General features: G+C 37.8%; 1 protein-coding gene across 1 annotated transcript in view; it reads left to right on the top strand.

Annotated features, from left to right (window-relative positions):
• The window catches only part of LOC150099810 (glycosylated lysosomal membrane protein A-like), a 101,642-nt gene that overhangs the window by 19,553 nt on the left and 66,135 nt on the right, over positions 1 to 15,954 (top strand). The window contains exon 3 of the mRNA XM_090403909.1: positions 15,325 to 15,534. Coding sequence (XP_090260035.1) covers positions 15,325 to 15,534 — 210 coding nt within the window. The remainder of the gene's footprint in view (positions 1 to 15,324; positions 15,535 to 15,954) is intronic.

The raw sequence follows: 15,954 nt of genomic DNA on the forward strand, positions 1-15,954 counted from the left end.
CTTTTTACTGTATCAATCTACCTATATCTTAGTCTTTCTCTGGGTCTTTTTCCTGCTAACCTGGCCGAGAACACTTGTTTTGCTAATCTTTCCTCTCCCATTCTGTTTTAGTGATCATACCACCTGAGATTAGCTCTGCTAACACATTCCTGGATGCTAAGAATGTCAAGTTCTTTCCTAATATCCTCGTTTTTAATAGGATCTTCCCACTGATGCCATCTGTTCACACCTCTAATCTTTCTCAGGACTCTCATATCTGTGGTCTCTAGTCTAGTCAAGTGTTTTATTTCTAATCCAGTTCTCAGATCCATAACTTAAAATTGGTTTGAACACTGTCTTGTATACGGCCAGTTTAGTGTTTTGACTAATTTCTTTCTTATTCCATATAAATTTATTCAGTTGACTTCCTACCATTCCAGCTTTGTTGATTTTGTTGTCTATTGCCATATTTAAATTACCATCCTCACTAAAAATTGTGCCTAGGTAGCTGAAATGTTTTACTTGTTCTATAGGTTTTCCATTCACAATGAAGTTGATATTTTCAATGTCTCTGCCTATTTCCATTGTCTTTGTCTTGTTATTGCTGACCTTCATACCAAATCTATTACAACAGTTATTCGATTTAGTGAAGGAATCTTGCAGATGACTTGCCCTGGATTTATTTAAAAGTGTAACATCATCTGCATAAAGAGCTGAGATTAATATCTCCAGTTTTGTTATCAAGTTTAATACCACTTTCCTTCATAATGTGATCCATATAGATAATGAATAATAGAGGGGATAATGTTCATCCTTATCAGACTGTAGTATTTTGAATACGTTTTCTCTTGGTACCTTGTCATATGCCTTTTCCAGATCTACAAAAATACAGATCTTTGTTATATTCCCATGATTTCTCAACTATTTGTCATAAAATGAAAATCCTGACAGCTTCTATTTAGCCTGAATCCAGCTTATTCTTTAGCAAGCTTTCCTTCTACGTTCCTTTTCAACCATTTCTCGAGTATACATTTATATATTTTACCAGGAGCACTCAGTAGGAATTCAGTTTATTTACCTTTTTTATATATGGATGATATGAAAGTTTTACTCCAATCATCCAGAATTAGACTCTCTGACAAGGCCTTCTGAATTATCCAACATAAAAGTCTTACAGCAGCCACTGTAAGACTTTTATACCTCCATACTTGAGCATTTCTGGTCAAATAGCATCTACTCCACTGTCTTTCCTCGTTTCGGGCTTTTGATGGCTTTTTGTACTTCAAGTATGGATATGTATTCCTGAATGCATGCCTGTTGAGTGTTTTTTAGCACTGTGCTGTCACTAATTATTTCATTTAGTAATTTTTCAAAGTAATCACTCCATACTTCAAGGATATATTTTTTTCCAGTTTTCATGTTACCTTTATCATCTCTAATTCCTTTCACAGCACTCTGGAGGAAAATCATTGATAAGACATTTGTAATGATATAATGTTTTCTTGTAATATTATCATAATATCCTGCCCCTCCCCCAATAATACATATTAAGAATTTGATCACACACACATCTAATAGAATGAGTTGCATAGTATCCATAACTAGTAATAATGCAGTTTGGAAATAACTGTTTGCTCAAATTCTTGAAAAGCATTGTATCAGTATTTGCAGTCCACATGTTCTCAATCTGTCCTTGTAATCTATAATCCATAATTCCAACATCGCCTTTGTAGCTCTTCTTTGCAAATTTTCCGTAGCTTCTTTATCTCTTACAAACCCAGGAAACCAAACCTGTACGCAGTGGTCCCAGTGCGGTTGTATTTGAGGCCTTGCAAAGAGGTAAAATGACTTCCATATCCTTTCATATCAATGTTTGTTTCAACATTGCAGTTATCCTCTGAGGTGTATTTGCAATTTTTGCTACGTGACCCCTTTAACTTCAATGTTATTGTTTGCCTACATGTCCAGCACATTCAAATCACCCTGTTTATCAGTAGCATCTTTGAGTGACCTATCTATCTTTACATTATCGGCAAACAATTGAAGATCTCCTGTCAAGCCCTTCCAGATATCATTCATATATAGATTAAACAGCAATCTATATATTAATGGACTGATCCCTAGAACACACCACTGGCCACCTTAAATCTGGCAGATTTAACATGACCGGTGCTCACCCAGAAGCCTAGGCCACTTTCCAGACCTCTTAAAAGTGTACCAGGGCAGTCCATGAAAACAGTTCAGCATATTGCAGAGTGACTTGAAAGAAGAACTCTAGCATCCCACTTTCTATACATAGCAGCACGCAACAACTGGAAAAAGACTTATCAGTCTGCCCAAATGGAAGTCAAGCTTTCTGGTCCCTCACCAAGGCCCTCAGGAGCAATTTCTCTCCATGTGTGTGTTCTATTGCTCCATCACATCCAAATGGTACCATTGTAACTTCACCCAAAGACCAGACTGACTTACTGGCATCATACTTCTCCAACCCTGCACTGATGTTCATTAAAAAAATACTCCCTTTATCAAGAACTGCTCACTGCATCCCTCTTCTAGTCTTTCATCAGAAAGGCATCAGATGAAATCTGAAAGCTTGGATACCAACAATTCTTCTGGTCCTGATGGTATTTCCTTCACTTGTGCTCCTGTCCATCCCCTGATTGTATGCTATAGGATAAGTGCCTATAGCATGTAAATGAGCCTATATCCACCTATTGCAAAGAAAGGAAATAAAAGCCAGCCATGAATCCAACTGTCATCCAAATTCCATAGATATTATTATTATGATGATGATATTTTAAGTTGCAAAGTAGAAAATTTTTTCTTGTGAATTAAAATTTAAAGTGTATCAGTGAATTCCATTCTTCAAGCTTGAGCATATTGATGTAAAAACTGTAAGTACCTGTTAAGTAATAAGTAAATTATAAGTGTTCAAAGTACGAAATATACGTTCGTCAACTACGCAAGAGGAGAACAAAGGAAGTCGCCATGTTAGAAGTCACAGCAAGATCGTCTAAACCAGAAATATGAAGTGCTACAAATGCCAGGAAGACTTAACAGGGGAAGAAAACCACATAACATACAGGAACTGTCAGAGAAACATGCATTTTTCTATGTTCGGGACTGTCCGAGGCCACTTGGCAGCGAAAATCAAATGCGAAGCATGATGAGTGGAAGTGCCCACATTGTAGAGAAAACAAAGGAATGTTGCCTTCAACTGCAGGTGGTAAACAACTAACATGGCAATCAACAGCAGAGGAAATGAAAAACAAAGAATACAACAGAAACCCAGGTGAACCAACTTTGAATGCATTACTTGAAAATAGATTACAAAACTCTATGGGAGGAGTTATACTGGAGGAAGTAGGGGAGACAAGAGATCTGGGGTTGATGATTGATAGAAACCTGAAATTTAGGGGTCATATTGCAAAGGTGGTGAAGGTAACACAGAGGATTGCTGCAATTATGAGGACACTGACCTACAGAAATAAAAGGGTTATCATTCCGTTGTATAAGTCTCTGATCAGACCACACTTAGACTATTGTTCTCAGATTTGGTCCCCAGGATTTGAAGGGGATAAATTAACTGTGGAAAGGATACAAAGATGGTTTCAGGACTGTACAATTTTGGTTATGAGGATCAGCTGAGGGAATGTGGACTGCAGAGTTTGGTGGATAAAAGAAGAAGAGGTGATATGATTGATACTTTTAAACTGTTGAGAGGTGGTTACAGGGTTGACACTGTGGAGTTCTTTCGCTTGGTTGAACAACGGGAAGGAGTGATTACAAGAGGCCATCCCTGAAAGTTACGAAAGGAAACTGTGAGCAAGAGGGTGAGGAGTGGTTTCTTTGCATGGAGGATGGTTGAACCGTGGAATGCATTGCCTGATGGAGTGGTGAGAGCGAGAACGGTCAATGAGTTTAAGGAGTGGTATGATAGACTTTGTGTTTCTTAGGGGGGACCTCCCCTCGATGAGTCTTGACAGACTTTATGTTCTTAGGAAGGACCTCCCACGATGAGTCTTTTAACTCCATGGAGGCCTGAATAATAATAATAATGATAATAAAACCTAAAAGACAGTTTAATCAATTTCGTTGGAGAAATTTTTGAAAACATACTGTACAAATTACAGAAAAATTCAACCAATATGAGGAATTTATTAAATTTAATAATAGCTCGGTAGAGGACATATTACAGACCGTTAGAGAAATTAAAAACTACGTTAAAGAGCTAATGGAAAGACAGCATAATCTAATTATAGAGACAACGGAACTACGACAAGAACTAAACTCTTTAAAGCAACACTGTGAACTCTTAAACCAAGAACAGTATAAAAATGGTTTCCTCATAGATGGTCTCCAAGAAATTGCTATGGAACATTTAAAAGATGCCGTAATAAAACTAAGCCAAAAATTGGCACCATAGAATCAAAAGATATCCAGTCAGTACATCGGTTACCACAAAAAAAGGGAAAGAGAAAGTAATCCCTGTCCTCCTCCCATCGTGTCGCGACTCACTAACAGCCCAACAAAAATTACACTTATAAAAGCTAGCAGGATTAAAAAACCAGTAGTCAAGGATCTGGATGTAGCCCACGACAATACCCCAATATACTTGTCTGAATACTTAATTATCAGAAACACTATTCTACCAAACAAGAAAAGTAAAAAGAGAAAAAAATCACCAGTTTATATGAATAAGAGACAGCAAAATATTCCTTAAAAAGACACAAGATGCAAAGCCAATCCAAATAAAATCCGTAGAAGATCTCAGTAGGCTGCCACATTAAAAAGAACACTGATGAGTCGTAAAGAAGGGAACAACATACCAATCCACATGAACGCAGACCACCACAGATGTTATCACCCCGGAACATGATAACTGCCACATTCTGAAATCGATAACAGAATGGAAACAAGTGACTATTCCCCAAAAAGGACTCTCTATTTTCCACATCAACATCAGGAGCATTCAAAAATACTGGTTGACCCTGCAAGCTTATCTGAAGGAAGATATAGACATTTTAATACTAACTGAAATATCTACGACAAACTAAGAGGCAACCAAATGCCAAACTTCCAACAACACAAACACTGCAGACAAACTGAATGAGGCGGTGGTATACTAATATTTACCAAACATAAACTAGAAGTAACTGAAATAAACTATAAATTAGAATTTGCAGAAAACATATGTGTCAAAACTAAAAACATCAAACAAGAAAACTCCTTGATATTAAACGCAATATACAGACCAGCCAACTTAAGCGCTACAAAATTTCTAGATGAATTAAACAGATGACTTTTAGCCACGGAAGAAGGCATCTCAGAATACTTGATAATAATAGGTGACACAAATATAAACATTAGGAACATGAATAACAACACAGAATAATACCTAGACCTTCTATCAGCACATAACATAACCTCATCCATACAGGCGAATATACGAGAAGAGATAGTCGGAAATAAACAACCTCATCCTGTATTGACCATATAAGTATACGGGCCCCTCCAAACAGCCACGCAGCAGCTGTCATCACGTGCAAACTGGCAAACCATTATTTCACATCATTACAGTTACACATAGAACCAGAACCCATAAAACTCACTGAGACTACAAAACAGTATAATAGCATCCTAAACAAAGCAATAGTAAATGATGAAATCAGAAAAACAGACTGGATGCAGATAGCATCTTTAGACTCTGCTGATGCTGTATATAATAATCTTAAACTTGCATTTAATAAAATATATAACAAAGCATTAACAAAAATAAAAATACGCTCCCAAACTGAACAGAATCCATGGACAGACAACATATTACTAGACATACAAAGAAAAGATGCCCTATGGAAACAACTTAAGAAGTCGCCAAACAATATCGTTTTATAAGCTGAATACAAAAGAAAATGGAATCTCTTAATAACACAGATTACAACTGCAAAAGGAAACTACTACAAAAAGAAATTAACAACAGCTGAGAACGACATAAAGGAAACCTGGAACCTCATTAATGAAATGCTGGACAATACACACAGAACCGCTGCCTCAGAAACAATAAAACACAGGTTTGCTTACAACCCCAAAATCCCTCAAACAGTTGGCAAACAACTTTAATCAGCACTTCGTGAACTCTGTCCAAAAACTACAAGAAACGATCTTTGCTCACACAAAGAAACATTCTCCACTAGGTCCACGAGCAACCTAGTCAATGTGGTTCCCCACAGTAACAAAAGAAGAACTATCACTTGCAATTCAACAAATTAACCCTAACAAAGGACCAGGAATAGACGAAATCAGACCAAAAGACATCAAGAAACACTCAACCATCCTATGTCCAATTATACCAAAACTGTTAAATAAAATGTTTGAAACGGGACACATATCTGAAACACTAAAGACTGCATTAATCACACCCATACGTAAACATGGAAAAAGAAACATAAGTAATTACAGACCCATCGCCACATTGTCTGTAATCAACCAAATCATGGAGCGCATCGTGCATTGCAAACTCGCCACATATGTTGATAATTTTCAAATCATACCCACAACACAATATGGTTTTCAAAAAAATAAAGGAGCAGCAACACTCCTGGAAGATTTCACAGACCTAATAAAAGCTGCATTGGATAAAAAAAATAACATTAGTCATTTTCATTGACCTAACAAAAGCATTTGACACACTAACACAAAACCTTTTTAACGAAACTATCAGATATCAGGATCAGAGGTTGCCTACTCCAGTGGTTTAAAGCATACATGAAAAACAGGAAGCACATCACACATATAGGATTAGCATACAGTAAAGAGGTACCAGTAACCTGTGGAGTACCGCAAGGAGCTGTCCTGTTTCCTATTCTATTTAACATATACACACACAACATAAGCCATCTTCCCCTAAAAAGTAAAATCTTCCAGTACGCAGATGACACGGCCTTAGTATTCCATTCACAACAACGCAAATATCGCTTACACAAATATGCAACACGACATCAATCAGATCACTAACTGGCTAACCAAAAATGGCATATATATAAACCCTGGAAAAGCAAAGCTAATGATATTCAAAAATCCCCAAACCCTACCCATAGAAACTGAATATCTCGCTATGCGACATCCATCCTCCTATACACAAAGCACCGATCCTAAAACCACAACCATCACACGGGTGAAAACAACATGTTATCTCGGATTTCACTTCGATGCTGATCAAAGTTGGAATAGTCATATAAACTGCATACACAACAAACTCAGGATAATAGCAAGTAAACTGTATCGATTAAAAATTATTAAATGATATTAAAAGATAAAGACACACACAAAAATACTAATCTATAAAGTATTATGTGAAAACATTTTAAGATATGCAATCACATCATACACATTCTGAGCAGACTACAAACTTAACAGGTTACAATGGTTGCAAAATAAAATCGTTAAACTAATATTCTGAGGACATCCCACACTTATGCCACTACACAATCATGTTAAAACACTACTTCAGTCCAACTTGCAGAGTAACCAGAACAACATATCAGATAACAAGACCACAGTCAACAAACTACATAACATATAAGTACAATAATCACTAATGAAAAGCCACCTGAAACTGCTTCTTACCTGACATGATAAACAAACAGCCATTCGACGACAGAAACCTAAGGACCTACAAGGAGCTGAAACAGGCACTATATAAATATTATAGCAAGAATACAAGTTTGAGAAATTCCTCCCTCTCTCTCTCTCTCTCTCCATGTCTCACTCAGTCACACACAAAACCTATAACAACTCCCTCTGAAAAAACACCATTACAAGGCACAAACATACCATACCCAAAACCAGCCCCACTTGCAAAAAAAGTTAAACCATTCACAAGCAGTAGTAATCTTCTAAGCACCTAGCTACAAACAGCAAAATCAACACCTGGCTTGCGACGGGTATAGAAACAAAACCACGAGACCACCAGCATCTATTATCTTTCTCAGATAAGCTCTGCAAAGCTTCAAGGAAGAAATCAGAAATGCCACCCAACAAAACAAGTAAATATTATAATCGATTTAATAAAAAGTGAATCATTGTAAATATGTATGTGAAAAAGATGTAAAACACATTTTTAATATCATTACCTATGAAATCTAAATAAAATGTTTTCCTAGCATTCTGTACAGAAAAAAAAATTATATAGATAGATAATTGTGTAATCTATCCTCTGTAACTGAACTATAACTAATTGCAAATTATCACAAAATCGTTATAACTACCAATAACACACAAATTATTGTGCTATGACTTGCGCACTGTACAAAGTGTGAGATAAATTGGAATCTGAACTGAAACACATGTGAAAAATTGTAGTATTATCTCTTAAATTGTATGTATTATATGTATTACATAAATTATATGTATAATTAAATTGTATTATATGTAATTTATTAGACAGATAATAAAGTATTATTTGACATTTGAAAAAAAAAATTGTTATTATTATGGGCAACTCCAAGGAGTCCTTAGACTCATAGAGGGAGGCCCTAGACATCATGTCAAGAACTATTCAGCATTTGCACAGTATCTATCATACTTTGCTTTGAACTCATTCATAGTCATGGCATCCACAACAGACTCTGGCAGTTTATTCCACTCATACACCACTCTCCAACTAAAAAACCTAGTTCAATGCTCTTACTAACCACACTCTTGCTCAATTTCCATGGATGGCACCTAGTTCTCCCACCACCACCACCAGACCTGTTCTGAAAAATTTCATCTGAACTAATCTTGTAAAAACCCCTCAGTAATTTCAATGTCTCAATCATATCATCCCTCTTCTGCCTATCAGCCAATTTTTGTAACCCACAAATCTACAACGTGTTCTCGTTAGGTTCATTCCACAGACCAGCCACCATCTTGGTCACTTGCCTCTGGATCCTATCTACCTCCTCCCCATCACCAAGAAACTCTGCACCCAGATCTGCGCATAGTAGTCAAGACGAGGACTTATCAAGGCTTGATAAAGATGAACAATAACCTGCTTGTCTCTGCTCGTCAAAGTATTCTTCAGTAACCAAGTGATCTAAATCTGAGCTGATTTAGCTACTTTTGCTATGTGCCCCCCCCCCCCCCTAAACTTTAACTTCCTATCCACCAACACTCCCAAGTCTCTGGCTTCGTCAATTTTCGGGAGTACAGTTCCACCAATGTGGTATACTGCTGATAATCTTTTCATCCTAAAATGCATAACTTACACTTTGTCAAATTAAACTGGCATCCATTCATCTTAGCCCAGTCTGCCAATCCATCCAAATCCTGCAAAGTTTTAACATCATGTGCATTCACTATTGCTCTACCCAACTTGGCATCATCAGCCAATAAGTGAACAGTACCTCTCAGATTCTTTTCTGTATCATTAATGAACAGGAAAAGTGGTCCAAGAACAGAACCCTGTAGCACACAACTAGTCACAGGCCTTCTTTTGGATCCTTCTTCTGAATGAACCACTTTTTGATATCTCTCTATCAACCACCCTCCTGTCCATCTCACAACCCTGTATCCATTCCCATGTGTTGCAGTTTACTGGTTAGAATTCCATCTGATATCCTGTCAAAGGCCTTTGCAAAGTCCAGCAGTATCACTGTAAACCCATTTACACTTATCCAATTCAGCCGTCACTGTATTATAAAACGTGACCAATTACTGAGGCATGACTACCCTTCACAAAACCATGCTGCCCCCATACAGTATCCTATTTTCATCTATCCATTCCTGTATTTTGCTCTTGACCAACTTCTCCAATACCTTCACAGCGACTCCTGATATGCTGATCAGTCGATAATTTGCAACAGCAGTCTTGGAGCCTCCTTTATGCAGTGGAATTATTTTCCAATCTTTTCACCCCTTTGAGACTAATCCAGAGCTGAGACTTAAATTAAACAATATGGTCAAGGGCACTGACAGTTCCTTTGCCGCTTCACATAAGACTCGGGCTGGTATACCATCCCAATCCCACATATGTATTCACATTAAGGTTCTGCAATATGCTATTCACCTCCATTTCATTCATCTCAGTTCCCGTATAAGCCATCAGTTCCCTCATTCCTGTAATATCACTGCCTGGATGATAGTGAGAGCATTAGAGTGCAAAAACAGAGGGTGAAAGAAATAACAATTGTGGCTGGTACGAATGAATTGAAAGGTGATAAATTTTTTATGAGAGAGGACTTGAAAGTATTGTTAAAGGTAGCGAAAGAAAAGAGTGACAGAGTTAGAATGGTGAGTCTGTTACTGCGGTATGACAGAGAGGGGTTTAGGAGGGCCATAATCGCAAATGATATTATGCGCAGGTTATGCGGACGGTGTGGTGTGGAATTTGTGGACGTGTGGAATGAGTTTGATGGGCAAAAGATGGATGGCCTGCATTTGAATGAACTTGGTGTGCGGAGACTGGAAAAAGTGTTGCTGAATGAAGTGAAAATGGATGTGCAGAACCGGGGAAACTAGAACTACCAAGGAGGGGGGGAAGTGGATATCCAGACATCAGTGAGACAGTTGAGTGTAAAAATGTATATAATGTACCTGAGCCAGCAATAAGGACAAAAAATGGGAATGGGATATTTAGAATAACGCATCAAGATAGGAGTGGGACAAAGGGAACACTGCAATTCATGTATACTAATGCCAGGAGTATTAGGAACAAGAAGGAAGAATTTTGGCCTTGATTGGCTCTTCCTGGCCACAGGTTATTGGCATTAGTGAAACATGGCTGACGGAAGATGATATAGTTAGTGGGATAGAATGTGTAGGTATAGTATGTTTAGGAGGGACAGAGAGAATAAAATTGGGGGAGGGGTGTTATTGATGATAGCTGATGAACTGCAGCCAAGGAGAATTGAAGTATTGCAGGATAGTGAAAGGAGCTCATTTGAGGCTATTTGGTGTGAGATTGATACTGGCAGAATAAAATATACAGTTGGGTGCTGCTATAGACCAGGTGATGGAATAGATGGTGGAGATGGTATGCATAAACAAATTGATGAAATGAGTGGAAGGAGGGTAATTATTATGGGGGATTTCAACTATGGTAACATTGATTGGAAGGAGGAGAGGACACATGTGAGGAAGGAAATGGATTTTATTCAATTATTAAGGGATAACTATCTGAAACAGCATGTAATTGAAAATACTAGGGGTGTGAGAGTGCTTGACCTGGTAATAATATCTGAGAATTTGACTGTAATGAATATGACCATGTTGCCACCTATTGGTGAGAGTGATCATAAGTTTCACACCTTTAGCCACCTGGGAGGTGGCTAAAGGTGTGAAATTTGTGATTAAGACAGGGTATATGTGGAATTACCGTGCTGGCAAGTATGACAAGCTTAGGAGATTGCTTGGATCAGTGCCAATGCATGTACAACTGCAAGGGCTGGACGTCGATAGAGTCCAGCCCTTGGAAAGTGATCAAAGAGCATTTACAGGAGGTTATGGCTGATTGTATACCTAAGGTCCGAATAGTGAAACAAGGAGGGGTTAAATGGATGAATAAGACCATTAAGCTTGAGCTGCAAAAAAAGAAACAACTATGGAGGGAATTTAAAGAAAGGGGTGACCTGCAGGCACACGAACGGTATAAAGTACAGGCCAGAAGGGTAACGAGTGTGGTAAAAACAGCAAAAGCCGATTATGAAAGGAAACTAGCTATGCAAGCAAAAGAGAATCCCAAACAGTTCTTTCAATATGCTGCAAGCAAGAAAAAAACCGTACATGGCAAAATGATTTTAAGGAATGACGATGGTAAAGAGTTCACTGAACCAGTCGATATAGTGGAGTTACTGAGCGCGCACTTTGCAAAAGTATATCATCCAGGTGGTGACGTTGAAAAAATGAAGGAACCATTAGTTTATATGGGAATTGTGATGAATGAAGTGGAGGTGAATAGTCTATTACAGAACCTTAATGTGAATACATCTGTGGGATTGGATGGTATACCGGCACGGGTCTTGCATGAAGCGGCTAATGAATTATCAGTGCCCTTGACCATGTTGTTTAATCTGAGTCTCAGGTCTGGCTTAGTCCCGAAGGCGTGGAAAGAGGGGAAAATAGTTTCACTGCATAAAGGAGGATCCAAGACTATGGTTGCAAATTACCGACCGATCAGCATATCAGGAGTCGTTGTCAAGGTCTTGGAGAAAGTAGTCGAGGGAAAAATACAGGAATGGATTGATGAAAATGAGATACTGTACAGAGGACAGCATGGCTTTGTGAAGGGTAGATCATGCCTCAGTAACTTGCTCAAGTTTTATAACAAGGTGACGGCTGAACTGGATAAGGGAAATGGGTTTACAGTGATACTGCTGGACCTGGCAAAGGCGTTTGACAGGATACCACATGGAATTCTAATCCGTAAACTACAACATATGGGAATGGATATAGGGTTGGTGAGATGGATAGCTGGGTGGTTGATGGAGAGATATCAAAGAGTAGTTTATTCAGGAGTAGAGTCCAAAAAACGGCCTATGACTAGTAGTGTGCCACAGGGTTCTGTTCTTGGACCACTGCTGTTTAATCTGTTCATTAACGATATAGGGAAGGGTCTAAGTGGGACAGTTCATTTATTCGCTGATGATGCAAAGTTGGGTAGGGCAATAGTGAATGCAGAAGATGTCAAAGTCTTGCAAGATGACTTAGATAGATTGGAGTTCTGGACTAAGGAGAATGGATGTCAATTTAATATGACAAAATGTAAGGTTATGCATTTTGGAGTGAAAAGATTAGCAGCAGTATACCACATTGGTGGAACTGTACTCCAAGAGATTGATGAGGCCAGGGACTTGGGAGCGTTGGTGGATAGGGAGATGAAGTTTAGGGGGCACATTGCGAAAGTAGCTAAATCAGCTCATCAACTCACTTGGTTGTTGAAAAATACCTTGACGAGCAGAGAAAAACAAGTTATTGTACCTCTGTACCGAGCCCTGATAAGACCTCATCTGGACTACTGTGCCCAGATTTGGTCACCTCAGTTCCTTCTTGATGGAGAGGAGGTTGAGAGGGTCCAGAGGCAGAGGCGAGTGACTAAGATGATAGATGGTCTATGGAATGAACCATATGAGAACAGGTTGAAGATTTGTGGGTTGCAGAAACTAGTTGATAGGCGGAAAAGGGGAGATATGATTGGGACATTCAAATTGCTAAAAGGATTCTATAGGATTAATTCAGATGATATTTTTGAGATCAGGACTGGTGGTGGGAGAACTAGGGGACACCCATGGAAGCTGGGCAAGAGCGTGGTTAGCAGGGGTGTTAGAGCTGGGTTCTTTACTTTTAGAGTGGTAAATGAGTGGAATAAGCTGCCAGAGTCTGTTGTGGGTACTATGACAGTGAGCGAGTTCAAGGCAAGGTATGATAGATACTGTGAGAATGTTGAACAGCTGTGTGAACATGATGTTTAGGGCCTCCCTCGATGAGTCTAAGGACTCCTGGAGTAGCCCGTGGTAATAATAATAATAATACTCTTGCAAAGTGTTCACTTAGTAATTCTACTATTTAGACCGATTCAGTTAACTCCCTACCATTGGCATTCCTTTTTTCTTTTACTTGCCGCATATCGAAAAAACTATTTGGGATTCTCTTTAGCCTGCATTGCTAACTTTCTTTCATAATCTGCTTTTGCTTTTCTTACCACACTAGTTACCCTTCTGGCCTGTGCCTTGTACTGTTCATGTGTCTACAGGTCACCTTTCTCCTTAAATTCCCTCCATAATTGTTTCTTTTTTTGCAGCTCATGCTTAATGGTGTTATTCATCCATTTAACTTCCACTTGATTTACTCTCCTGACTCTAGGTATGTAGTCAGCCATTACCTCCCTCAAACACTCCTATATCTCGAAAGTTTATTTTTCACTTGGTCACTATGGAGACCTCAATAAAGGTCGAAACTAGTCTGGGTAGTGGCCCTTCCCTTAATGCATAACATTATACATCTCCGCAAGGAGGTGTGTTTTGCATTGTGGGAAATACTGAGATAGGAGTGTTGGTATTTTGCTCCACCTTTGCAAGGAGTCGCCCAGTGTTGTACCACTTTATCCCAGTCCTGAAGATACTTTCAGGTGCAAACTTTGTTTGCACACACTTGGATAAAGGATTAAACTAAATTTATTTTAGTCTGACCAAGTGAAAAATAAACTTCCAACATCTTTCTCTAAATCCAGAGTAATTTAATGAAACGGTGGCACACCGTTTGGCAGCTCCTATAGGAGGAGATGACCTTGCTAATGCTTCTGCCTTGGTATCTCTTGGGACTGGCTCACACTGAAGAGACCTCAATAAAGGTCGAAACTAGTCTGGGTAGTGGCCCTTTCCTTAATGCATAACATTATACATCTCCGCAAGGAGATGTGTTTTGCATTGTGGGAGATACTGAGATAGGAGTGTTGGTAGCTTGCTCTACCTCTGCAAGGAGTCGCCTGCTGTTGTACCACTTTACCCCAGTCCTGAAGATACTTTCAGGTGCAAACTTTATTTGCACACACTTGGAAAAAGGATTAAACTAAATTTATTATTATTAAACTCCTATATCTCATTGTTTAGTGCTGTGTGCCTGTCACATCATTGTGCTTTGATGATGCTTGATAGAAAACCAGCAAAATATTAGTGAGTTTAATAAAGGTATTTTTTGCTCTTGGTGTTAGTTATATCAATAAGCTTTATCATGCACATTGTCTCTGACAGGGGAAAGTGATATGTCTTCACTCTGGAGGGTGCCAAATATGTGGAATTTTCAGTTAAGAATAGGTATAGGTGATTATGACAAGCTTAGGAGACAGCTCGAAACATGCCATAGCATAAGAATCTTCAAGGGAAGGATGCTAACAGTGCATGGAATGTGCTCAAGGGATGTCTTAGGAAGCAATATCAGACAGCATACCCAAAGTCAAAAAATTAATAATTAAGCTTGGAAAAAAAAAAAGCATGTTATTGAGTGAAGGTTTGTGTTTCTGTTCTGTGTTGACTTTTTATTCCTTTCTTCTTTTCTCTGTCACGTATATTGCAACCTGTAAATGAGCTCGTATTTAATCTATATCTTAAAAAAAAGGAACAAAATTTTGCATTAAAGTTGACAGGCAGTATTGGATTCTACTACTGTCAGCCATGATAATAATAATTTTAAGATACAGTTTAGGAAATAAGAGACAATAAAACATCACATAAAATGATTTGGCTTAAAAGATAAATTTTGTTTTTCAGATTTCCTTTTATAGATTTATATTATAGATTTGGGAATTTGTATAATTTATATAATTTATATATAAGAAGAATTTAGAAAGAATTTATATGATTTATATTATAGATTTGGGAATTTGATGATGTTAATGATACAGGATCCTTAACTGATGACAACATTGAAAATATTTCTGGAATTGATCCAGCAGATTTCACATGGAATGGGGTGAACAGTACTGTCCATGTATCAGGTAGTCTTTGTACAGCTTCCTTCAGAACTTCTTCCTCTCAGAACATACCTGAACTTTTAACATTAAATGGAAGTGTGTCTTTAGAGGTAAACTAATTTTTTTTTTTAATTTTTCCATTAAAAGATAAAACAGATTGATATTGGATTAAACAATTGATCTTAAACTATAAGGAACAACCACTAATGCTTTAATATCTAAAAGTTTATCAAAACTTGGACATGAAGCTCATTTCTGTATGAATGAATCTTTACATGATTAGCTGGTTGTATTATAATTATACAAAGATTGTTGATCATATTTTTAAAGATGTTCAATTCAAATTCCTTATATCTTACAATTAATTCAGAATAATTATCCCCATAGAAATTGTGTTACAAGCAAATGTTGCATTCACCTACTATTACTTGTCTTTATGAAAGTAGTAATTACTTTGATAAAGGATGTTTACTATAGTGAGAAATTAAAAAAATAATTTAATAACTGATAGATTACAAATATTTCACAAA

Source organism: Typopeltis vanoorti, chromosome 14 (assembly GCF_054136105.1).
Source record: "Typopeltis vanoorti isolate ZY-2024b chromosome 14, IOZ_Tvanoo_1.0, whole genome shotgun sequence".
Lineage (NCBI taxonomy): Eukaryota > Metazoa > Arthropoda > Arachnida > Uropygi > Thelyphonidae > Typopeltis > Typopeltis vanoorti.